The sequence below is a fragment of the Eulemur rufifrons genome, chromosome 6, assembly GCF_041146395.1.
Source record: "Eulemur rufifrons isolate Redbay chromosome 6, OSU_ERuf_1, whole genome shotgun sequence".
In the NCBI taxonomy this organism is placed as follows: Eukaryota; Metazoa; Chordata; class Mammalia; order Primates; family Lemuridae; genus Eulemur; species Eulemur rufifrons.
In genome coordinates, this window is record NC_090988.1 from 96,067,041 (window position 1) to 96,089,600 (window position 22,560).

The following is a 22,560-nucleotide window of genomic DNA, read 5'->3' on the forward strand; positions in this document are numbered from 1 at the left end:
GTCATATCCGGCGTATAAAGTGCGCGTGGCCGGCAGTCAGAAGCCCGGGTGGGAACACGTGGGACCTACCTCGAACCGCCTCTTTAACACAGAATTACGTGAGAAATCCAGTCCCTGCGCCGGTTTTCTCCTTATGTATCTATCTGGTAGTCTCAGCACCGATAAGAGGTATTGTTCCCATTTTATAGATACGAAACTAAGGTTGACAAAAACTATGTCGTTGCCATAGGGCAATTTTCTGTGTTCCTTCTATACATAGACACCTGATTCCGGGATCTCTACCGTTCCTTTGGCCAACATTTCTTCAACATATAACAGTGAGGGTGCCAAGGCAGTGGACTACCTCCTAGGGAATTGACTGGAAGTATTTCCTTAGCCGGGGAATTCCATAAACTCATCCCCTACTTCCTCACAAGCACAAGCCATCCTTAGCAGTCATTTTTCCTAAAAAAACAAAAACAAATCAAAACAAAAAACCCAGTTTCTCCTGGTATGGAAGCTAGTCTGAGCAAAAACAAACAAACAAACAAACAAAACCCATTTTCTTGTAAAATAATCTCTAGGCCTTGTGGTCTATAAAATAGAGGAAACTATTTCCTGTCACTAAAACAATGGGAAATTTTTAAAAGTGCCATTAACTAGAAAGAAGCAGGCTTCAGTGTGAGAACATTTGACCTTACAGCTATTTCCATCCAAGACCCTACGGCTCTCAGCACCACCTACTAACGAGGCCTACTACAACGTGATAACCTTGCTCGGCTCTTCTATGAAAATATCTGCATCTAATAAGCTGAGGAAGGCCTGAGCTTGCTCATTTTGCTGAATCAATGATACTTATGCTGAAGCCAGATGAAAATGTCAGGACTTTAGGCTTTTTCAGTCTATGGCTCAGGCTAGAACCAGAATCCAGACACCCGAGTTATTTATAGTTTATCCCTTTATTGTTTCTCCTTTTATCAAAACCTGTCACAGCTGGGGGCCAAGAGGAAGTAAAAAAAAAATTCCCCAAATATTCCCCCTAGTTCCCCATTGGTCCTCCCCCATCCCCCACCCAGGGCTTCAGGCCAACCCTGGGCACACATGATCATCTCCCCCCACCCTCAGCCTTCTCCCAGCAATAAATACAGGTGACCGTGATTCAATGAAACCACAACTGATTTCTCCATCTTGAATGCCCCTCAAAGGGGACAAGAAGGGAGCAAAAGAAGTTTAATGCCCATCCCCTATTAAGGAGGGATGGAAACTTCTTTCCCCCAAGGGACAGGGGAGGCAGAACTGCCCCTGTCAAAACTGCAGCAGCTCTAGAAGGAATCGGGGAGGGGAAAAGGTTGAAATGAGAGGGAAAAGGTTCTCCAGCAACCCCACTCCTTTGATCCACTCATCCCTTACCAGGTAAGGGGTGGTCCCAGTGTATCAGTGGGGCATAGAATGGGGAAGACTGACAGAGTAGAACCAAGAGGAAGAAATAAAAGGAGGGAGAGCAGTTCTGGTGGGGAGAGAAGAGAAAGGAGAAAAGGAGCTCTAAAGCCCACTGCCCTCATCTTCTTCCAAGAAATGGCATCAACGCACAAGAGGCATGAATGGATAGGGTCTGCGGGAGATTCAGGGCCCCCAAAGAAGGGAAAGAGAACAGGTGGCAAGGGCCCTATGGTCCTCAGGTCTTCACAAGTGAATGTGCTCCAGTTAGAGCAACAGAATGAGGTTGGGAAGATGGAGGGAAAAGGCTTGGTATCAAAGGAGTGGGAGAGGTCAGATTACAAGAGGAATTTGGAACCCAGGGTCAGCCCTCTCATCCTGCCCAAATGTTGGCAGAATCTGGGTCTTGGGATAAGAAAGGTGAAGTCTGGGGAGAGTCAAACTCCAAGGCAGAAGAAAGAGTAACTCTCACCACCACCACTCCCCTCCCCACAACCCAGAACATCCTTTGGGTTATCGCAGGTGAATACTCCAGTCAGATGCCACATTGACACCAGGCTTGCGCAGGATCAACACAGAGGTCTCAGGGTCATGCTGGAAGGACAGGCGGCTTTCTGGAGATCCTAGAAGAGGAAGACAAAGGAGTGCCACAGTCATAGCAACAGGCTATAGCATAGCAACTACATTCCTACAGGCAAGACCATCCTCACCCCTCCCCCTGCTTCCCCTTTCCCCAGCCTGGGCCAGATCAATCACTCACCTTTTGTCTGGAGTACCACAGCTGCTGGCTTTCCAGCCCCTATTATCACCACACGCTCAATCCAGATTGGTGTCTCAAAGTGGCCTTTGGGGTCTGCTGAGCTAGAGGTGGAAAAAGCACATGCCCATCGGGGGGAAGATGTCACAGCAGAAGGAGGAGAGCCAAAGCAAGGTCAGGATGTGAGAAAAGAGCACAGTGGACTGTGACCAAACCTGAGGTCCAGCCCCCTCTGGAGGCAGCCAACAAAGAATGGGTACCCCATTACCTGGAGGCAAGGGTGTTGCCAGAGAATGAGAATTGACGCAATAGGAACTCATGGTGAGTCTGATAGTTGAACGTGTGCCCATCATCCAGGAAGAGCTCTCCTTGGGCTGTACCCTGAGCAGGAAATGGGACAGGTGAGTGCCTGAGCCCAAGAAGAAGTGAGGGGCACAACCCCAGGGGACTGAATCCTAGGAAGGCAGGCATGGCTGAGGAAGCTCCCTGCCTGTGCACTCACCTGGGGGCTGAGTGCAACAAAGAGAGTGATGGGGTCCTCTTTCATACAGTCTGAAGAACGCCGAACTCGCATCCATCGAGGCACAATTGTCCCACCACGTTGGAACACCGGTATCTGTGCAAGAGCAGTGCTGGGATGAAGTCGCTCCCTTGTCCAACCTTGGGCCCCATAGCATTTTTTGCTCTTGCTTATCTGTGCCACTTAAGTACTGGACCCTTAAGCACAATTTTCTCTCCCCCTTCTGGAAACTTACAAGCAGATACAGCTGGCATACTCACACTACTTAGAGTTACAGGAAGGTACAGAGTCTGGGGACCATAATGTTTCTGGTAGCTTTGAATGTCATACCACACCTGTGGGTGAGAGAAGATACCAGGGTCACTCAGTACACAGGGCACCATCTTGTTTGCCCCCTTTGACTTCCACCATCTTTCTCCTCCATGCCCTTCCTTAACTCACCTCCCCTTGGCCAGGAAGATAGACCTGTACACCATGGGCCCCGGAGTCTGATACAGGGTGAACCAGCAGTGCATCCCCTAAAACATACCAGAATCAACTCTGAACTGTGGGGATCCCAGAGCAGGGAGCACGAAAGCACCTATTCCTTGCACCACCAGCTTCACTCCTCTCTCATGGGCACTTGCAGACAAAGTGCCCACAAGTGTTTGTTAGCCTAATGCCAACCCACCATCAGCTGTCCTCCTCATTTCTCACCAAGCAGGAACTGATCATCTATACTGAAGGTCGTCACGTCCTGAGGATACTGCACCCATAGGGGCCTAGGAATGAAGCAAGACAAGAAAGGAAGACATTTCCATTTTGATAGAAGTCAAAGTCAAGAACTGGCAATAAGAATAGCACAGAGAAAGACACAGGAGCTTGCATCCAGTCAGTCTGGTCAGGGTTCAGGCCCTGGCTATGCAACCCAACCCTGGTCATTTAGCTTCCTAAGCCTCTTCTTCCCTGCCTCTTCTTCCCTACTCCCTCCTCAAACTGTTACGCACGACAGCGTGCTTGTGGCCTCCTCACACACTTCTCATTCCCCTGGCCTACAAGGCCCTCCAGGAGCATATCATATTTTCTTTTTTCTTTTTTTTCTTTTTTTTAACTCCCTCCCCAGCCTAACTCCACATTTTCCTCTTAATCTCAACTCCTAGCTCTCTCTCTCGTACTGTACCCAAGACACACTGGCTTCTTTCTATTCCTAGAACACAACAAACTCATTTTCACTTTAGATTTTTCCACTTGCAGTCCCTTCTGTTTAGAACATTCTTCCTTGGCCAGGTGCGGTGGCTCATTCCTGTAATCCTAGCACTCTGGGAGGCCGAGGCAGGTGGATCGTTTGAGCTCAGGAGTTTGAGATCAGCCTGAGCAAGAACGAGACCCCGTCTCTATTAAAAATAGAAAGAAATTAGCTGGACAACTAAAAATATATAGAAAAAATTAGTGGGGCATGGTGGTGCATGCCTGTAGTCCCAGCTACTCGGGAGGCTGAGGCAGGAGGATCGCTTGAGCCCAGGAGTTTGAGGTTGCTGTGAGCTAGGCTGACGCCATGGCACTCTAGCCCAGGCAACAGAGCGAGACTCTGTCTCAAAAAAATAAAATAAAATAAAAAAGAACATTCTTCCTCTACATCACAAAAGTCTCTCACTCATCATTCATCATTCAGGCTTCATCTCACATGACCTTCTCAAAAAGGCTTTTTGTGACCACCTAATCCCATTACTCTGTTTTGTTTTTTAAGTTTACCTATGGAAAGGTATCCATTACCCTGTTTTATTTTTGATGAAGAGCTTGTGACTGTTGGCGATTTTCTTTAGATGTTTACTGCTATTATTCATCCCTGATAGTCTCCCCTCCACTTTTTTTCTTTTTTTTTCCTGAGACAGGGTCTTGCTCTGTTGCCTGGTCTAGAGTGCACTGGCATCATCACAGCTCACTGCAACATCAAACTCTTGGGCTTAAGGGATCCAACCTCAGCCACCGGAGTAGCTGGGACTATAGGTGTGTGCCACCACACCCAGCTAGTTTTTTTCTATTTTTTGTAGAGATGGGGTCTTGCTATGTTGCCCAGGCTGGTCTCAAACTCCTGGCTTCAAGCTATACTCCCGTCTCAGCCTCCCAAAGTGCTAGATACAGGTATGAACCACTGCGCCCAGCCTTCCCCTTCATTCGTGACATTGAAATCAGATTCCCTCCTTTACAATGCCCTGGTGAGTAAAGAGGCCCAGAGATGCAGCCCAGTCCCTCACGTCCCCCAACTACCTCAGCCCACTCTCCAAAGACCCAACTGAATGCCTCACCTCATAATAGGAATGCCTTCACGATGGGCCTGATAGAAGAGGGTATACCAGAAGGGGAGCAGGGAATATCGCTGGCCCAAGGCATCTCGGATTATGTCACGGTGCTGAGATGGTAACAGCCATGGCTCTCGTCGCCCAGTGTCCAAGTGGGCATGTGCTCGGAAGAAGGGCTGATAGGCACCCATCTGGTACCAGCGTACAAGCAGCTCTGGCTCTGGGTTTTTGAAGAAGCCACCCACATCCGCTGAGAGAGGAGAGGGAGAAAACAGGTTGGAAAAGAGATGCTGCCTGAGGAGCTTCCCAGGGCCTCACTGTGGACTCTCAGCTCCTTGCTCATGCCTAGGTCCTGTGCCCTCCACTCTGTCCCTTTCCCACCAAACCAAGATCCCAAATTCCTCCCCCACTTACCCCCACAGAAGGAAAGTCCCACTAGCCCCAAGCTGAGACACATAGGGATAGAGATTTTCAAATGGTCCCACTCAGCAGTGTTGTCCCCTGTCCACACAGCTCCTAAGGAAGACAAGGGGGTGGGAGATTGCACATAGTGAAAAGGCTTGGCCTACTATATAGCTGACTTCTCTGACCTGCCACATCTATTCTGGGGCCCCTAGGACCCTCCTAAGGATGGCAGAGTTCACAAGAACACTTGAATGGGGACTAGACCTCCCACTTCTGGCTTCCCTTAAAGTGCACAGCTGGGAGGATGCAGTGTGCAACTCTCAGAAGACAACTGCGTGGAAAGATTCCTCAGAGAGCCAGGCCCAGGCCCGTGGCTCCTGCGATCTGGCCTTCACACCATTCTGCCACAGCTCCATTCTCCAGATCTTACCAAAGCGCTGGGAGCCAGCAAAGAAAGCCCTGCTCAGGACAAAGGGGCGTTCTGTGCCCCCGGAGCGCAGTGTCAACCCATCAGCCGTTGCCATGTGCTGGGTGGGGAAAAGAGAGAAGAGGAAAAGTGAGGAGCAGAAGCCAGCTGTCATCTGCAAGTTTCCTTGGCCTTAGTCTCTGGGCCCTGTTTTCCCTCTTTCCACCAACTCTTCTGGCTCAGCCCCTTACCACATAGAGGCCATAGATGTTATGCACGTCCCGATGCTCCCAACCCCCATAATGCTGGGCATCCTTGAGCATGGTGACTTCAGGACCGTTGAACACAGATGGTTCATTCATGTCATTCCAGACATAGAGGTTGGGAGCTGAGCCCTGGGAACAAACATAGAAAATGGGGCCAGAAAGACAGAGGGGAGGAAGAACACAGTGTTAGAGCAGAAAGCTCCTAGAAATCTAGAGAGATACATTTTTCAGGGCCCTACCAGGATCAAGGCCCCCCGACACATTACAGGCAACCAACCAAAGCAGGGTTGGCAAGCGAGAAAGACTGATTCAGGGCAGCAGGGTGGGCAAGCGAGAAAGACTGATTCAGGGCAGCAGGGTGGGCAAGCGAGAAAGACTGATTCAGGGCAGCAGGGTGGGCAAGCGAGAAAGACTGATTCAGGGCAGCAGGGTGGGAAAGACAAATGCAGGTCATGGGGCAAGGCCTTGCCTACCTCGTAATTATCATAGCTGAACATGTTTGCCCACCAGGCCCTCATGGTGGGATTGGTGAAGTCGGGGTAACCAGCTGAGCCTGGAAGAGGTTATGGGTGGCTGTAAACTCTCTAAGGGGCAAAAGAGCCACCATTCTACATCCCTGGCCTCCCAATCGCCTCTCCCCCAATTCTAGGCCTGCCTACCTGGCCAGCACCAGCCCTCATAGTCAGAGCCATCCCGCGTTTTAACGTACAGCCCCAGGTTCCGCAGCTCTTCGTGAACTCGGTAGCCAGAGTCCACCTTGATGTGGGGGTCCACAATGGTCACCAGCTAGGGGCAAGGAACGTGGGTGGTCATAGCTCTCTAGGGCTATTTTCCCTCAGCCTTAGCCTGAGTAGACCAAGCATCTTACCTTCCGCCTCTTGGAGGCCAAGTGCTCAAGCATGGTGCGGGGCTGAGGGAAGCGGCTAGGATCCCAGGTGAAGTACCGCTTGCCATCAGCATGTTCAATGTCCAGCCAGATGACATCGCAGGGCAGGTTGTGATCATCAAAGCCCTGATCTACATCCAGAACATCAGCCTCATCTCGGTAGTTCCAGCGGCTCTGGTGGTAGCCCAGAGAGAAGAGCGGGGGCAATGCCTGCGTCCCTGCAGGTTCATCAAGGGACAGGGTCACAATGGGGATCAGGTCCAATACCCAGAAACTGAAGGGTACGAGCTGGGCCACAGGACTTCTGAAAATGTGTAGAATCACCCTCTCAGAAAGAAAAGGGCAGAAAAATGAGGCTGTCACCCAACAGAACGGGAACACCATGTACCTGTGAGACTAGCATACTGCCGGAAGACATCAGAGACGGAGGGCCCAAGTAGCAGGAAGACATCAATAATGCCAGTCTCTGACATCCAGCGAACATCTGTCTGTGGGGTCTCCCCAGAACCCTGCAGGTAGTCCAGCATCTTCCCAAACAGGGTCTGTGTAGGGAACCAGAGAGAGGTCAGTCACCAGCCCTCTCCTCCAACCATACGATTAAAGCCGCAATTTTCCCCTCAGAATCCACACACAGCTGGCTCCTGTGAGTCACTTTGGTTGAAATTAAATGTTGCCTCCTCAGGGAGGCTTTCCTGGACCACACTGTCTAAAGCAAAACAGCCCCCACCCCCACCCATGACCATTTCAAGTCTTTGTTATACTTACCACCCCTGAACTCATCTTGCCTTCTTTGTTACCTGATTAACATCTGTCTTCCTGGGAGTCAGGACCTTTCCAACCTTGGTTAGTACTATATCCCCAGCACCTAGAAGAGTGCCTAGCACAGACTGTACTGATAGTAAGCGTATCCCCTCAGTCCAGAAAGGGCAATGCCTTCCCCATGAGTGTGTGTCTTCTGGGAGTGACTGGGGAACTCAAATGCACATCAGGCCCAGGGCCCCTTCTTTCACCCGGTCCCCAAATAGGCTATCTTCCCAGGCTCTTCAAAACTAATGCCTCTAGCACACCCATTTGTCTCAAGGCCTGGAAGGCTCACCCTGTCCTTTCTCCCTGTGCCTGTGCTCTCACCTTCCCTGCAGTGTTGGAGGATATATCAACCCAGGTCTCTGCAGCATTGAGCCAGAAGATGCCCAAGTCACGATGCGGGTTGTGTGCCAGGAGCACAGGCACAGACCCATACAGGGCCATAGGGTTATACAGCTCATACTGGAACACATCCAAATTATAGAGGCGATACGGCTCCCCACCCCTGCAGGCAGACAGACAGACTTGGGCTGATAACTCGCCCTGGGTTGCGGCATATGCAACCCCCACCCCATAGACACATGTAAGAGATATGAACTGGCTTCTCTGCCCTTTCTCAAAGATGACTTTTCTGATCACCAAAGGTGATGCAGGCACAGGAGTCATCCATGCTTGTCTGGAGCAAACAATCTTCATGCACATCTCCCCAAAGCCCTGACTTCTTCTTCCTCCTCCACTCCCAATCCTGATGTCACCGTGGGACTCACTCAGTAACCTTCAGCCTCAGGTTGTCTGCATGCTCAGGGATCCCATACACATGCTCCATGCCTGGCAGAGAGAAGTCCAAACCCACAGACATGGGGCCTGGGAGAAAAAAAAGCAAAGGACAAGCTCGAGAGCTGCTGCTTGGCAAGGACTCCCTGCACCCCTGCCCAAGGCTCTCCCAGCCCCTCACCATACGGCTTGCTGTCAGAGTGCGTTTTGAACGTCTCCTCCCAGGCTCCTGGCTCATCTTTCTCTGCCTTCCCCTGGGTCTCCTCTGGCTGTAAGGAGGAAAGTGGACCACTACCCAATCATACACCAGTTCTCTCTCTTCCCACTCCCATTTTCTAAATCCCATCCATGATGACAAGACTAACCTCAAGTTTCTTGTGGGCCATTTCCATCCAACCTCCCAGCCAGCCCTACCCTCCAACCACCCCCCTGCCTACCCACCCGACTTGCCTTGTCACCATCCCCAGGTGTTTCCTCGGGCTGGGCCCCATCGCCCTCAGCTGGGTCTTTTGATCCTTGCCTGGAAGGTAGGAGAGCTGTCTGCTCCAATCCAGAGGGGGCAGGGACGAGGGGCTAGTGGAAGGAGGGGTAGGGGAATAGAGAGCCAAGGGTCCAAAGGAACGAAGGCATTGGAAGAAGGGACTGAATGTTAAAGCTTGGAGAGGGACCCCCAGTGAGCAGATAAGTTGGTAAAGGATGGAGAGAGAAATGAGAAAGGGAAATGAAGAGTAAATGGCACCAGGAGGTGCTTTCCACACACAGGCCCAAATCAACAGCCTCTGCCAGCATCCCAGAAGAAAGAGGCAGGCGCCTGGGTTCTGAATGCCAATCCTGGCTCTGCTGCCTCCACTGAGTGACTCTGGCCCCAAATGCCCTCACTAGGCCTCAGCGTCCTGGCCTGACACAAGAGTTTTACAAAGGCAAGCGGGTCATACTATACCAAGCCTCTACAGATATACACAGGGACTTCAAGAGGTTCTGCCAAAGAATGCTTTCAAGGGCAGCTGGCAAGCAGCTCTGTCCAGAACCCCAGCCGCACCCCAGCTGAGAGCCAGGAACCCCAGCCAATAGGCAGCATCTCTCCGCCTACCCCTTGGCAAAGCAGTAAACTCCCTATGTTCCTTACAGACTTCCAACATTTTATCCTCCTTCTCCCAGGGGGCTCCCAGCCAGGAACAGAAAACAGGGGAACAGACAGCACATAGCCGGGGAGAGAGGGTTGAGTGAAGGGCAAGGCATGGAAGGATCTGGGGCCCCTTCCCCTGTGGGCTGGGGTGAAGGGTAGGTAAGGGCAGAGGAACAGATACAGTACCAGTGGCTGTGGATTTACCTAGAGAAAAGGCTCTTGATCTTATCCCACATGCTACCGAGCGTGACACTAACTTTATCCGAGAAACTGGGGCAGGAGGAGATGGGTAGGGAAGGGGAAAAGGAGGCACAAAACCAACACAAAAACAGAAACATAAAAGTGAGTTTCAGTGGACAAACTTCCAGAGATGGGGAAAAAAGAAATAAAAAAAAAAAATAAAAATAAAAAGGAAGAAAATAAATCTGGGAAATGTGATGATATGAGAAGGGGAAGAGGGAGAGGTAGACCCAGGCAGGCCTCCCAGAGATTGAGATGCCCAGGGTACAGCTCAGGGACAAAAGTGACTGCCTCCTGGTCTGTACAGGAAATGGAGAAAACTGCAACCCGGGTCTGGTTTCTACCCTCTCTAATAGACAGCCTCTCCCTGCCCCCAGCCCCTACCTCGCTGTCCTGCCACCTTATCACCTCCCAGGAACCCAATGCCAGACCCCATAACACCCCTAGACTGTCTCACACTAGGCAACCTGTAGTCCCAACCCCTGTACTCACGAGACCCTGGGAGCCCTCTGGTGCTCAAAATCCAAGAGTCCTCGTGCATTAACACTGAGCAAAAGGCTGCGGTCCTCTAGTAGGTCAAGGCGGAATGGCCGCGCTGTCAGGATGATCTTGTAGGGTCCCTCAGCCACCGTTAGCTCCACACTGTTGTCATCACGGCCAGAGACAGAAAGCCTGGGAAAGAGATTGAAAGGAATATAAGGAAGTACAAAAGGCCAAGAGTGGTCACTACACTTCAGAAGAAGGCGGAACCTGCTAAGAGCAATAGGCAGTGTGGTAACAGTGCAGGGATAGACAAATTGATCAAAGGAACTCAGAATACCGATCAAATAGAGTCTGGAAACAGACCCATGCGCACTTACTTTGAAATGTAATAGACGTGTCACATCAGATCAGTGAAGAAAGGACTATTCAATAACAGAGTTGGAAAAATAGGTTTTTCACATAGGAAAAAAATATCATATTCCTACATCTTATCAGATATAAACTCCAAAAAGATTATGACTTAAAACTTAAAAGTAAAAGCTTTAGAAGAAAATAGAAACAAATATTTTTCTGATCTTGAGGTAGAGAAGGATTATTTAAACACAACACAGAAAAGGCTAACACCAGAAGGTAAAAGACTGATACATCTAACAGGTTAGAGTTCCGAAAAGAGGGGGAAAAAAAAAAGAAGGACTAATACATGATAAATTTGACAAATTAGGAATGTTGGCAGGGCACAATGGCTCACGCCTGTAATCCTAGCACTCTGGAGGCTGAGGCAGGAGGATTACTTGAGGCCAGGAGTTCAAGACCAGCCTGAGTAAGAGCGAGACCTAATTTCTACAAAAAATAGAAAATTAGCCAGGCATGGTGGCACACGCCTGTAGTCTCAACTACTTAGGAGGCTGAAGCAGGAGGATAGCTTGAGCCCAGGAGTTTAGGGTTGCAGTGACCTATGATCGTGCCACTGCACTCTAGCTCCAGCAACAGAGCAAGACTCTGTCTCAAAAAAAAGAAAAAAAAAAATTAGGAATGTCTATTTATCAAAAGACACCATTAGGATCATCAACAACAAGGAAAGTCAGTCTAGAAGATCCTAAAGATACATGACAACTAAATGTAATAGGGTATCCTATGTGGGATCCTAGAATAGAAAAAGAATATTGGCCGGGTGCGGTGGCTCACGCCTGTAATCCTAGCACTCTGGGAGGCGGAGGTGGGTGGATCGCTCAAGGTCAGGAGTTCGAGACCAGCCTGAGCAAGAGCGAGACCGTCTCTACTAAAAAAAAAATAGAAAGAAATTATCTGGCCAACTAAAATATATATAGAAAAAAATTAGCCGGGCATGGTGGCACGTGCCTGTAGTCCCAGCTACCCGGGAGGCTGAGGCAGGAGGATCGCTGAAGCCCAGGAGTTTGAGGTTGCTGTGAGCTAGGCTGATGCCACGGCACTCACTCTAGCCCAGGCAACAAAGGGAGACTCTGTCTCAAAAAAAAAAAAAAAAAAGAATATTAGGTAAAAACTAAGGAAACCTTGCTGTTCTTTGCTGAAAAAGAAAAACAGAATCAAAAGAAAAACAAAAAATAAGAACATAAAAAAAATAAATAAATAAAATAACTAAGGAAACCTAAGTAAAATATGGACTTTAGTTAATAATAATGTATCACTATCAGCTCATTAAGTATGCAAATGAACCACAGTAATGTTAACAACAGGGGAAACTGGGTGCAGGGCACACAGGAACTCTCATAATATTCTTGCAATTTTCCTATAACTCACTTTCCTTGTAACTAAAACTATTCTAAAATAAAAAGTTGTTTTGTTTTTTTTTTAAGGACACCTTTAGGAAAGCAAAAAGCTAAGCTACAACCAGGGGAAAGATAGCTGTAATACACGTAATTGATAAAGAATCAGTATTAATACTATTTAACGAATTCTATAAATCAATATAAACAAACATAAAAGAATAATGGGCATAAGTTGTGAACTACCATTTTACAGAACACTAATCAGAATGAAAAACATATAGAGAGGTGCTCTTTCTCATTAACAAACTGGGAAAGACAACCGAGCCAAGACCACCAGGTGATACCATTTTATACCCACTCTACCTACTGACAAAAATTAAGTCCAACAGTACTAAGTGTTGTAAAGGATGTAGATCAATGAGGTCTCCATAAATCATTCTGGCTTTATCTTGGGAAGTTGTTCATCTCAATATTCTGTAACACTGCAGTTCCTTTCCTGGCTAAACACCAAAGAGAAACTCCTGCACAAGGATAATCGGGGACATGTATAAGAATGTTCATGCCAACACTTTGGATGGCAAAACACTGGAAACAACCCAAATGCCTATCAACATAGAAATGGATAAATATTAAAAAGTTGGGGTATATTCATATAACATAATATTATGCAGCACTAAAAATGAACAAATTAAAGTTACATGCAACAGAATTATGTGGAAATAAGGAAATCCCAGAAGACCACATTCACTAAGATCCTTTCCCTTTATAGCTCAAAAACAAATAAAACCACGTAACATATTGCTTAGGCACATAGACACATACGTGTACATGTATATATGTACATACACATATACACAAGATACAACTGTACAAACAAGAAAAAGCAAGAAGATGACAAACTTCAGAATAAAGATCACCTCTGGCAGAGTCAATGGTACATTACAGTGAGGAGCATATGGTTGGGCTGAGGGGAGAGTTTACAGAGTAGAATGTTTACTACATTTTTTTTCTTAAGTACTTAAGAGAAAGCCATGCATGGAACAATGAAGACAGGGTGTCGTGACTGAAGAATCTGAGTAATCTTATTCCGAGTATTTGAGAAAAAAGGAGGGAAGGAAGGAAGAGAAAAGAAAAAGAAAGAGAAGGAGAGGGAGGGGGAGGGACCAAGCAGGGACACAGAGGGCAAGATCTGTGCCTGGTTTATTCCCTCTTGTATCACCAGTACCCAACCCAGGCCTGGCACAGAAGCAGCAGCAATACCTGTTTGCTGAAAGAATGCAGATAAAGGGTAAAAGAGAAAGTAAGAGAAACAGAGGGAAAGATGGGGACAGGTTGAGGAATGGACAGGTGCTAGTCAAATATTACGCTAATGTGGAAAAGAAAGTCAGCCACCCAAAAAAGGGCCATGGAGATAGATATGTTTCTTAGGAAAAATTTACCGGGCTGTGGGGGGATCATCCACCAAAACATCTGGCACACGGTATCGGAGTCTCCGCGGCTCTAGCTCATCAATCCTGATTCGAGTCATGTTCTTTTGAAGTCCCTGGAGCTCCAGCACCAGCAACACCTGTGGGGACAAACATTTGGATCTGGAGAAAGGAGAGGGACTAAACCATGAAATGCCCTCTGAACCCATTTCCTTCAGAGAGTGGTCCCCTCCTTTAAGCCCTTTGCCTAAGGGACCTGCGATCAGATTTCTTCACCAAGTAAAAGTCTCAAGATTAGACTGGGACAGATGTTGGTGGCTACAGGTTCTCCCTTCCCAAATTACCCTTCAGCCATTTCCCATCCCTCCTTCTTGTCTTGCCTGACCTTGGTGACCTCATGGATCAGATGGACTGTGACGGAATCAGGACCAAGCTGCAGAGAGTCCAGCAAGGCTCGGTATGGAGAGAGGCCTGGCCGTATGCTTCGCTGCCGCCTGCCAAGTGAAACAGTTGGGAAGTAGGAAGGGGCAAGAGGGGCACCCACAATGTCCCTAGGTCCCGCTATCACCAGTAGTGTCCTCAAGCTACCCCATCTGTCATACACCTCCTACATTACACTACTTTCCATCCCATTCTCCCAGACATATCATACCTGCAGAAGGAACTCTCTTCACAGGTCTTAAAGTTGCTTCTATCCACAGCAAGGGTAATCCCCAGGCAGACCCCTAAACAAGCCAGTACCAAACCTGCCCAAGACCTAGGAAAAGAAAAAGGACAAAAAGGGAACATCAGTACAGGGGTCAGGAAGGGCTCCACTTTTGGAATTAAAAGCCTCTTCCTGTCAGAGTCCTAGAAGACAGCTCAGGAAAGAGGGGAGAAAGATGGAATCACATCAAATAGAAAAGAAGGCAGAGTAGACATGGGGTTAAGGGTCAGGACTGAGGAGTTGGCTCACTCACACCTTCCCTTTGAAAGGCAGAAAAAGTAGACAAAAGATCTTTGGCCTTCAGAGGCCCTGGTATTGACTCTGGTTACATCAGCCTCTCAGAGGAAAGGAGCAGTGACAGTCCCAGAGGAAATGGTAGTACCATGTGTATGGAACAGAGACACAAAGCAGGCTATGCCATTCCCTGGGCAAGGCGTTGGGTAGATGCAGAGTTAAAAAGTTAAAGATGTATCCTCAGCTAGTCTGCTGGTCACAGTTCCTAGGGTCCTAACTTCCCTTGCACCCTGGGCAGCCTGTTCCTCTGATCTCCACTCCTGTATCTTCAAAACAAGTCATCATCATCACTACCCAAGGCCAAAAAGAGTAACAATAGCTAAAATGTATTGAGCCCCAATGTATTCCCAGAGGCCTAGCTAACTGCTTTATTATCACTAGTTTTTAATTCTGCCTGGAGTTTTTAAAAGTATCAGTGCTCTGGTCTCACCTCCAGAGATTTTGGCTTAATTGGCCTGAGGAGGAGTCTGGGCATCAGTTTTTTAAAAGTTCCCTAAACAACTCTAATGGGCAAACAAGGTGCAGAACTACTTCTTTACATGCACTACTTCTTTTCCTTTTCTTTCATTGTTTTCCTGGTGAATATAGGGGTAGGGCTTTTTTTCCCAAATGGGAAAATTGAGGTATAAAAAGTTTAATAATTCACCCAACATTAACCAGCTAGGAAAAGTTGAAACTGGGATTCAACCCAGTTCTGCCTGACTTTCGGGCCCACGTACTTCACCATGAAGCACGATACAGCACATCCATCACTATCTGGATGAACGGGGCATGTCTCATTAAGGACCATCACCCCAAGGTTATCACAAACTGTCACTTCCCCAACATTTTCCAATGTGCTATCAAATGACAGAAAGGGGACTTATCTACACATGTTAGTTTAAAAAATATATTCATCCATTCTGAGTAAATCCTAAACAGTTCTTACATTTTAGCATCTGTTAAGAATAACCTGCAGTACTTATTAAATCAAGATTCCCAAACCTCAGACACTGCATTCTAAACATGCTCTCCCAGCGACTCTGATGTGGGCAGACCAGGAAAGTGTTCCAAACTCAGAGAGGGGAGGGGTTCTTCTAAGCAATACAATTTTACAACCTGTAATAAGGTAACTAAAGACTGGGTTTATTATACACATTGTATCTAGGTATCTAGCATTAGTCTCAGTATCTGCTTGAAAGCTAAAAGGTAAAGAAAATTACCAGAAAGGAGATCACAGAACAGTGAACCCTCCAGCTCCAGAAGAATGTGCAAAGTGATTGCTCCACACCAGGCCAGACAGAAAAGTAAGAAAAACACCAGGCACCATAATTTAATAGGCCAAGCAGGAATAGGTACTAGCAAAACAAGCATAAGAAATGCTACCAGAAAACTCAACCATAAAGCAGGCATGACTGAGGGACTGCAGCAGGCACCCTGGGCCACTGACCCATGGCCACCGGTCAAAGCACCAGTAATCAGAAGTACAGTGAGTTAAATATCCTCTAGGGCCTATTTGCACAGCCTATAAAATTAGTTTGGAGATATGCCAGTGGGGATAGGATTTCTAAAGAATCTTTCAGATATGACCTGTTGGAAGGCCCTAGGAATTCAGGGACGTCTTGCGCACCCCAAACAAGAGGTGTTCATAAGCCAAAGTCAGGAATGAGCAGCAGGGTCAGTTGCACCTGTTTATTGTTTCAGATTACAGGCTCCCAGACAGCTGAGTTTACGATCCACGCCTTTTCACTGCTTCGGACATTACATGTCTCTCCCACCCCAATATAACCGTTAGGTGCTAGTAAACTCTGTGGCGCTAGTGATGTGTTTCGAACCTCTTTTTTTCCCCCCGGTAATATAAACTGGAGACCAAACCATTCGATTACATGTTGTGTTTGGGCAACATCATCCAGGTTGACTGTGAACTTACTGGATCCTGCCCCAGCCGTGCCCAGCGACCGTGGACACTGAACTAGCCAGGGCTGGCATCCACGTGAAGACAGGGCAGGGCGAGGGTCCGGGACTCGGGGGGGGTAGGGTAAGAAGGATAATGCAGGCATAACTGCCAGCCGCGGTGTTTCCAGCCAGGGTGAGGGGCCGCAGGGCGGCAGGCGGCCTCCCCCAAGGCCAGGCCGCGTCCTGTCCCCCTCCCCGACTGCCCCGCGCACTGCAGGAAGGAGGCGGCGGCGTTGACCGCCGCGAGCCGCCAGAGGAGGGCGGCGGCTGAAACAGGCTAAAACCAACAAAGGCACACAACTGCACCCTTCTTGAGCTGCGAGGCAGGAGCCTGGAACTCCACAGGTAAGGGCCCCTAACATCGCGCGGATCTACCGCGGGGAGACTGCAAGTGACTGAGGCTGCCTCCAGAGGAACACAGGTTCCTCGCCAGGCCAGGGGTGGCAGAGTGTCAGGAGAACATACAGGAAGGAGCGATATGGGGCTTGGGGGATTTAGGGGCGTCCCGGGCGCGCCCCCAGGTTCCGGGCTCCTCACCGCCTCCTACGCGCCGCCACTGCCGCTACCGCCGCCATCTTGTGCCGGGTTTGCTCCTTGACCCCGAACCTCCCCTCCCACCGCGCGCGTTGAGCCACGTACCCTAGGGCCCGCCCCTTCCGGCCTTGTGATTGGCTCGGGCAGAACGCGGCCGGGCGGCTGTCTCATTGGCGGAGTACACACTCGAAATGCTGGCGGCGGCGAAGCCAGGGGCGGGGCTTGAGGCTAGGGGCGGGAACTTCCAGAGCCAGTCGCTGTCCGACTTTGCTCGCTGTCAGCATCAGGCAGAAGTACTGGACTGATTTTCTCAACTTGGCAAATTTTATTTAGAAAAAAAGGTGGGAGAGGAAAAAAGTGACAGCGCTCTTTAGGCCAAGGACTTAGAAGAGAAACCTCCACCCTCCCGTAGCACCTTAGTCTCTTCTTTCTCTCACTGCTCAATCTCCCTGGGCTTCCGGAGCATAGAAAAGGCTATGTCCCCTGCCGAAGGAGATTGGACGGTGGAGGTGCCTGGAAACGGCCAGAGAAAAGGCCCAGGCGGTCGATGTTGCGGTGGAGGACACTGTGTAGCACAGCCAGATGGGCTCCACCCTCACCCCCACCCTCCCTGGAAAAGTCCCGGAAGAAGCGGCCACGCTCAGACTGGAAGATAAACTTCTGGGGCAAGGGCCCATGCTCCCGCAGAAAGCCCCAGACACTGAGCAGCAGCAGACGCACTTCAAAAGGTGCCAACTGGCTAAATACCTCGTGCATATTACCCAGGGCTGGGGGCAGGAGGCTTCCCTCAGCCATGACAGCCACTAGGGTACAGGACGCCTCCAGGTGCCAGGGGGAGTGGGCTGTGTCAGGGTGGCGAGAGGCTTCCCAATGGCCCAAGAGGGCGGCCAGCAGCCCCCGCAGCAGCACGGAGCAGTAGCACAGGGCTGGGGGAGCAGCTGCTACCAACTTTAACAGCTCAAAGAGCAGGGGCTGTTCCCGGAAGCGCCGGCCAATGCGGAGGTCCCGCTCCACAGTGGTCCGGGCGTGCTCCTCGGGGGGCCAGGCCAGCTCAGCACCAGCTGCATCAGGACACACACTCTCCACCAAGGTCACTGCCACTGCTTTGGCTGCCTCCGGGCTCAGGATGGGAGCCCCCCAACAACCCCCACATTCAGCACCCCCAGGGGCACTGCAGCAGTGAACCAGGAGTCTGAGGAGGCTCTGGGTGTTATAGGTCACTTCCTGCTGATTTCGTGACTGGACAACCTTGGGTGGCTTTAAGCCACGGCCAATGACTCCAGCGTGGAAAACTGACCAAATCCCTCCAGGCCCTGGAACAGCTGCAGTGTGCCGCCGGTTAGTGTCCAACAAGGAGGCAGAAGCCAAAGAAGTTGATACAGTTGAGAGAGTCTCATTGTCCCCATCCACTTCCCCTCCAAACAGTTCTGTGTTGCCTCGATGTAAGGCTCCCTCAACGAGCAGCTGCAGGACAGCCTTGAGCCCAGCTGGGGAGGTCTGAGAGAGGCGGGTGAGAAGCTGGGAGGCTGAGGCCACACCTGGAGGGCCATGCAGCCTCAGGGAGGCAAAGAAGCGGTGCACCCCAGCCCTCACCAGTCCCAAGAGTTGGGAGGGAGACAAGGCTTCTAGAGGAAAGGGACAAATGGCCAGGAGGGAGGCAGCAGCCTCAGCTACTTCCTCCTCAGGATGTAGCAGGAGAGGAGCCAGGTCAGACAAATGGGCTGAGGCAGTCTCCCCAAGCCGGGCCCCCAGGGTTGCAGGGCCCTCACCACCCTGCTGTTCCCACCCCACCAGCAGTGCCAAGTTGCGCAGGAACCTGGCAATGAATGGAGGTGGTAAAGTCCCCGCATGCACCCGAGCCAGGCAGCTTCGGAAGGCCAGGGGCAGGAGGCCAGAGAGACTGACCACCAGTCCTGCATATAACTGGGTGGCCAAACTCAACTCTTCAGGGCTTCGGGCTCGGCTCAGTAGATGGCCCAAGGCCTCAGGTCCACAGCTAGGCCGGGTATAGACAGATAGCAGGCCCAAGAGCTGGTGCTGCCAGAGGAAGCGCTTCCGTTCCAGTCGTAGAGTCTCTCCACATAACTCTCCAACATGGTTTCTTAGCGCATCTAAAAAGGGCACTGGGCGGGGAGGTGGAGGTGGGCCCAGCACCCCTTCCCCAAGAGACCCTCCCCGGTGATGAACCAGTTTTTGCAGGTGCAGCAGCAACAGCTGGATTAGCCGGTCACAGGCCTCACGCACGGTGTCTGGCACAGCCAGGCCCTGGGTGGTAATGACTGAAGCAGGCATAGCTGTGTCTACCAGGAACTGCAGCAGGCGGTAGGCACCTGCCCCAGAGGCCTGGCTCACTAGGTGCACGGCCAGGTTTAGCATGTTGTCCAGCTCCTCTCGGGGAAATCCCTGCAGGTGCTGCTGCAGCTGGCTCAGCACAGCTGGGGGCTTGAGGCAATCCACGAGCTCTCCAGAGACTGTGCCCAACAAAGCTGGTGACATGACCGCCAGCTGCAGAAGGAAGGGAACTGTGGCCTGAAGGGAGGGGTCCCCACTCCGGCCCCCAGTCCCCCCTGCCAGGCTATCATGGAACATTCGTAGGAGCTCTCGTCGGATGCTGTCTCCATGGCGGGAGGCCAGGTGCCCTAAGATACCTACAACTGAGGCAATCTTGGGCACCCGTTTCTCTCCAGGGATGGCAGGAGATCCAGGGAAGGGGTCTGTAGAGGGGGTTTGAGAAGAGCTTCCACCACTACCACCAGCTCCACCTCCAGCCCCACCATGGACACAGAAGTCCTTAAGGCCACAGGAGAGGACCCGGGAGATGATGGTGCCGGGAAAAGAGGAGCCAATATGTGCCACAACCCAGTCAAAGTGTGGGGAATGCTGAACAGAAGTATCCAGCAAGGCATCCACACAAGCATCTGGGCAGCTTCCAATGAGAGCTGAGAGGCACTGCACATAGATGTCCATTAACGTGCGCGTGGCCCTACAGCCCATCCACAGCTGCAGCAGTTCATTGAGAGAGCCAGTGGCATGGGGCACACGCTGGTGTTGGCCTGAGTATGTGCTGCTCAGTTGCCCCATAAGGTCAATGGACCAGGCACTAATCACAGGTGCCCAGGCCTTTGGGTTAGCCCGGATAAACTCAGACAGCACCTGCTGCACTTCCTGCACCACGTCCTCTAGACCAGGTCCCCCAGCAGGGACATGGGAGGGTGGAGGTGGACGAAGGTGAGGTGGACCAGCCACAGGGCTTTCATCCAGGGTAGCTAGGTGGGCCCGGACACTCTCATCAAAGACACCTCTCAAGTGGTCGAGCACAGCAGCCCGAGCAGGTGGCAAAGAACGGAGCAGGAGGAGACCACAGCGAGCATGTTCCCGGGCTGAGAGTTGGTGGCCCAGAACGGGGTCTACACCAGTCAGAAAAGCCTTGATTTCCTGGGACAGCTCCTGAGCACTGTAAGGAAGCAAGAGAAAACAGACCTGGAGTGTTGTGAGATGTTAAGCAAGTTACACTTCCTCTGTGAGTTTCGGTTTCTTTCTATATAAAATAGGGATAATAGCTATTCTTCCCTCAAAAGAGAATGTTTGTAAAGCACTAAAGTACCATACCTGGTTCACACTAATCACTGAATAAATGCTATTTTTCTTTCAATAACAATAATATCAATAACAGGTAACAGAATGTGTCAGGCACTCTTTTAAATACTTTGCATTACTTCAATCCTGACAATGCTTCAATAAGGTAGGTAGCATTATGACCCCATTTCACAGATAAGGAAATTAAGGTGAAGTAATCAGACTATATGTTCCAAGAAGGTTGGAACCATTTCTGTGCTCTTCAACACGGAATCTCTTTCTTTTGAGGTACTGAGTATATAGGAAGTACTTGATAAATATTTGTTGAATTGAAAAAGTCTATAATATCTGCTTTAAAAACAACTTTCCAGCTTCACCACACTATCCCCAACACCACAAGCACATTGGAATCTGATCTTAATGGAAAGAAAATTGTAAGCCCCTCATTAAGGGTTCTCCCTCCTAACACCTGTTTCTTCACACATTCTGCTAACATCCTAACCCTAACCTTACCACTGCATCAACAACCACCTACCCAGCACCCTCCATGTGCCTGGGATTCAAGGTGTTCCAGGGCACAGACAGGGTAATAATGCTTTTCAACCCTTCCCCCTCACAAAATATATGGGTCCAGTCTTAGAGGTTCAGAAGCCAGTGTTATAAAGAGGAAAATGCCCTTTCTCTTATCACCTTTTCTGTCAAAGACGACAGCATCCTCTAGGAGCTGATAGGGCTCTGACCATGCCATTCCACTCTGGTTCCAGAAACAAACAAACAAGCAAAAAAAAAAAAAAAAAAAACCCTAATACAAGAGAGTGTCTCCTCCAGGGTGAAATAGAAAAGCTAGAAGGAAGCATTCAGTGGGTTCTGGGCCTGGGGTCTCAGGGCGTCTCCGTGAAGTCAGGGCCCTGTGTCTGTTCCCTCGGGTCTAATAGGAGCAGGGCAGCTGGATTCCCAAGAGTCCTGTTATCCCTGACTCTTGGGAGAGCAAGGCCAGGGTCTAGGGTCAGGTAGGACCAAGGTCTTGGGAGGGCAGGCACTGGAGCCCGGAGTTTTGGTAAGGCAATCCATGAGTTCTGGAGGGACACGACCAGGAATCTCTGAGAACCTTGACGCGAGTTCTCGGGGTAGGATCCGGGTTTCTGCCCAAAAGGCTGGGGGATCGGCGCGGGGCCGCGCGGTGGAGGAAGATGCCAGGGGCTCTGACTACCTGAGAGGCGCAGGACCGTGGGTGGCTGGGGCAGGCCCGGGAGGCCCTGGGGCCCCGGGAGGGTCGCACAACGCGGACATCCCGGAGCCCAATCCCGAGCCCGAGGCAGGAGCGGCGGAGCGGAGGCAGCAGGCGCAGGCGCAGGCGCAGGGAAACTCGAAAGGAATCAGCGACGAGGCCTCTCAGGAAAATTAATCCGGCGATGTCCGCGACTCTCATACATTGGTTCCGCACCAAGTCGGAGTCCTAGAGCAAAACCCAGGCAATGACAGCGGAAACCGACCCGCCTTCGACGCAACTATTTTTTTCAAAGGGCCATTGACACACAGGCTACAGAAAGCCGCGGCCTTTCACAACAGGATTTAATTATTTTTCCTAATGCCAAAAATACAAAATGTTCAATTCAGGAGCTTTTAAAAAATGAAGCACTAGGAAACATTTTAATCAATAACCAGTGACGATGTAAAAAGCAACTAAAGAGAAAGGAAGGGCAAATGCGGAAAAGAGATGAAAAGAAGAAAAAATTCATAAAAGATGAATAGAAGAGAGGGAAGGAGAGTGAACCCGAAGCACATTGGGCTAAAGGTGTCCTCCCAGTCGCAGGTGGGTACCTCCTCATACCAGTCTCCTTTGTTTAGGCTTTGCTCTCTCCCCAACTTCCCAGCATAGGGACCTTCGTCTAACTCACATCCCCATACTTGGCAGAAACGGAGCTTGTCAACTATGTACGGAGCCAATTTACTTAGATTTAAGTTCCAGCTGTTCCAC

The 22,560-nt window shown here is 50.1% G+C and overlaps 2 protein-coding genes across 9 annotated transcripts; both read right to left on the reverse strand.

The window, feature by feature from the left end:
- Positions 1–922: 922 nt before the first annotated feature.
- GANAB (glucosidase II alpha subunit) lies at positions 923–17,061 on the reverse strand. Of its 8 annotated transcripts, XM_069471483.1 has the most exons (25): positions 17,010–17,061; positions 14,190–14,294; positions 13,923–14,031; positions 13,550–13,677; positions 10,372–10,551; positions 9,844–9,909; positions 8,964–9,033; positions 8,695–8,782; positions 8,507–8,603; positions 8,064–8,244; positions 7,324–7,477; positions 6,918–7,153; positions 6,709–6,835; positions 6,523–6,602; positions 6,035–6,178; positions 5,808–5,904; positions 5,387–5,488; positions 4,979–5,222; positions 3,390–3,454; positions 3,135–3,211; positions 2,954–3,028; positions 2,676–2,789; positions 2,442–2,554; positions 2,177–2,277; positions 923–2,039 (listed from the first exon to the last, which is right to left on the reverse strand). In XM_069471483.1, the coding sequence occupies exons 1-25, from the start codon at positions 17,045–17,047 to the stop codon at positions 1,930–1,932; spliced, it is 2,901 nt and encodes a 966-aa protein (XP_069327584.1). In that variant the 5' UTR covers positions 17,048–17,061; the 3' UTR covers positions 923–1,929. The 8 variants fall into 8 exon arrangements, with proteins under 8 accessions (XP_069327584.1, XP_069327588.1, XP_069327585.1 ...); XM_069471487.1 differs by lacking the exon at positions 9,844–9,909 and having other exon boundaries at positions 14,194–14,294; XM_069471484.1 differs by lacking the exon at positions 9,844–9,909.
- Positions 17,062–17,308: 247 nt separating this feature from the next.
- On the reverse strand, positions 17,309–21,980 carry INTS5 (integrator complex subunit 5). The gene is made up of 2 exons (XM_069470121.1): positions 21,793–21,980; positions 17,309–20,460 (listed from the first exon to the last, which is right to left on the reverse strand). The coding sequence occupies exons 1-2, from the start codon at positions 21,870–21,872 to the stop codon at positions 17,481–17,483; spliced, it is 3,060 nt and encodes a 1,019-aa protein (XP_069326222.1). The 5' UTR covers positions 21,873–21,980; the 3' UTR covers positions 17,309–17,480.
- Positions 21,981–22,560: the final 580 nt, after the last annotated feature.

Bases quoted from the DNA above. Each gene is read 5' to 3' on its own strand.
- INTS5 (XM_069470121.1), bottom strand. From the start codon at position 21,872: ATGTCCGCGTTGTGCGACCCTCCCGGGGCCCCAGGGCCTCCCGGGCCT. The intron at 20,461-21,792 runs GTAGTCAGAGCC...GCTTCCTTACAG, and splicing joins CACGGTCCTGCGCCTCTCAG to TGCTCAGGAGCTGTCCCAGG.
- GANAB (XM_069471483.1), bottom strand. From the start codon at position 17,047: ATGGCGGCGGTAGCGGCAGTGGCGGCGCGTAGGAGGCG. The intron at 14,032-14,189 runs GTATGATATGTC...TTCACTTGGCAG, and splicing joins GAAGAGAGTTCCTTCTGCAG to GCGGCAGCGAAGCATACGGC. The intron at 6,603-6,708 runs GTAGGCAGGCCT...AACCTCTTCCAG, and splicing joins TGAGGGCTGGTGCTGGCCAG to GCTCAGCTGGTTACCCCGAC.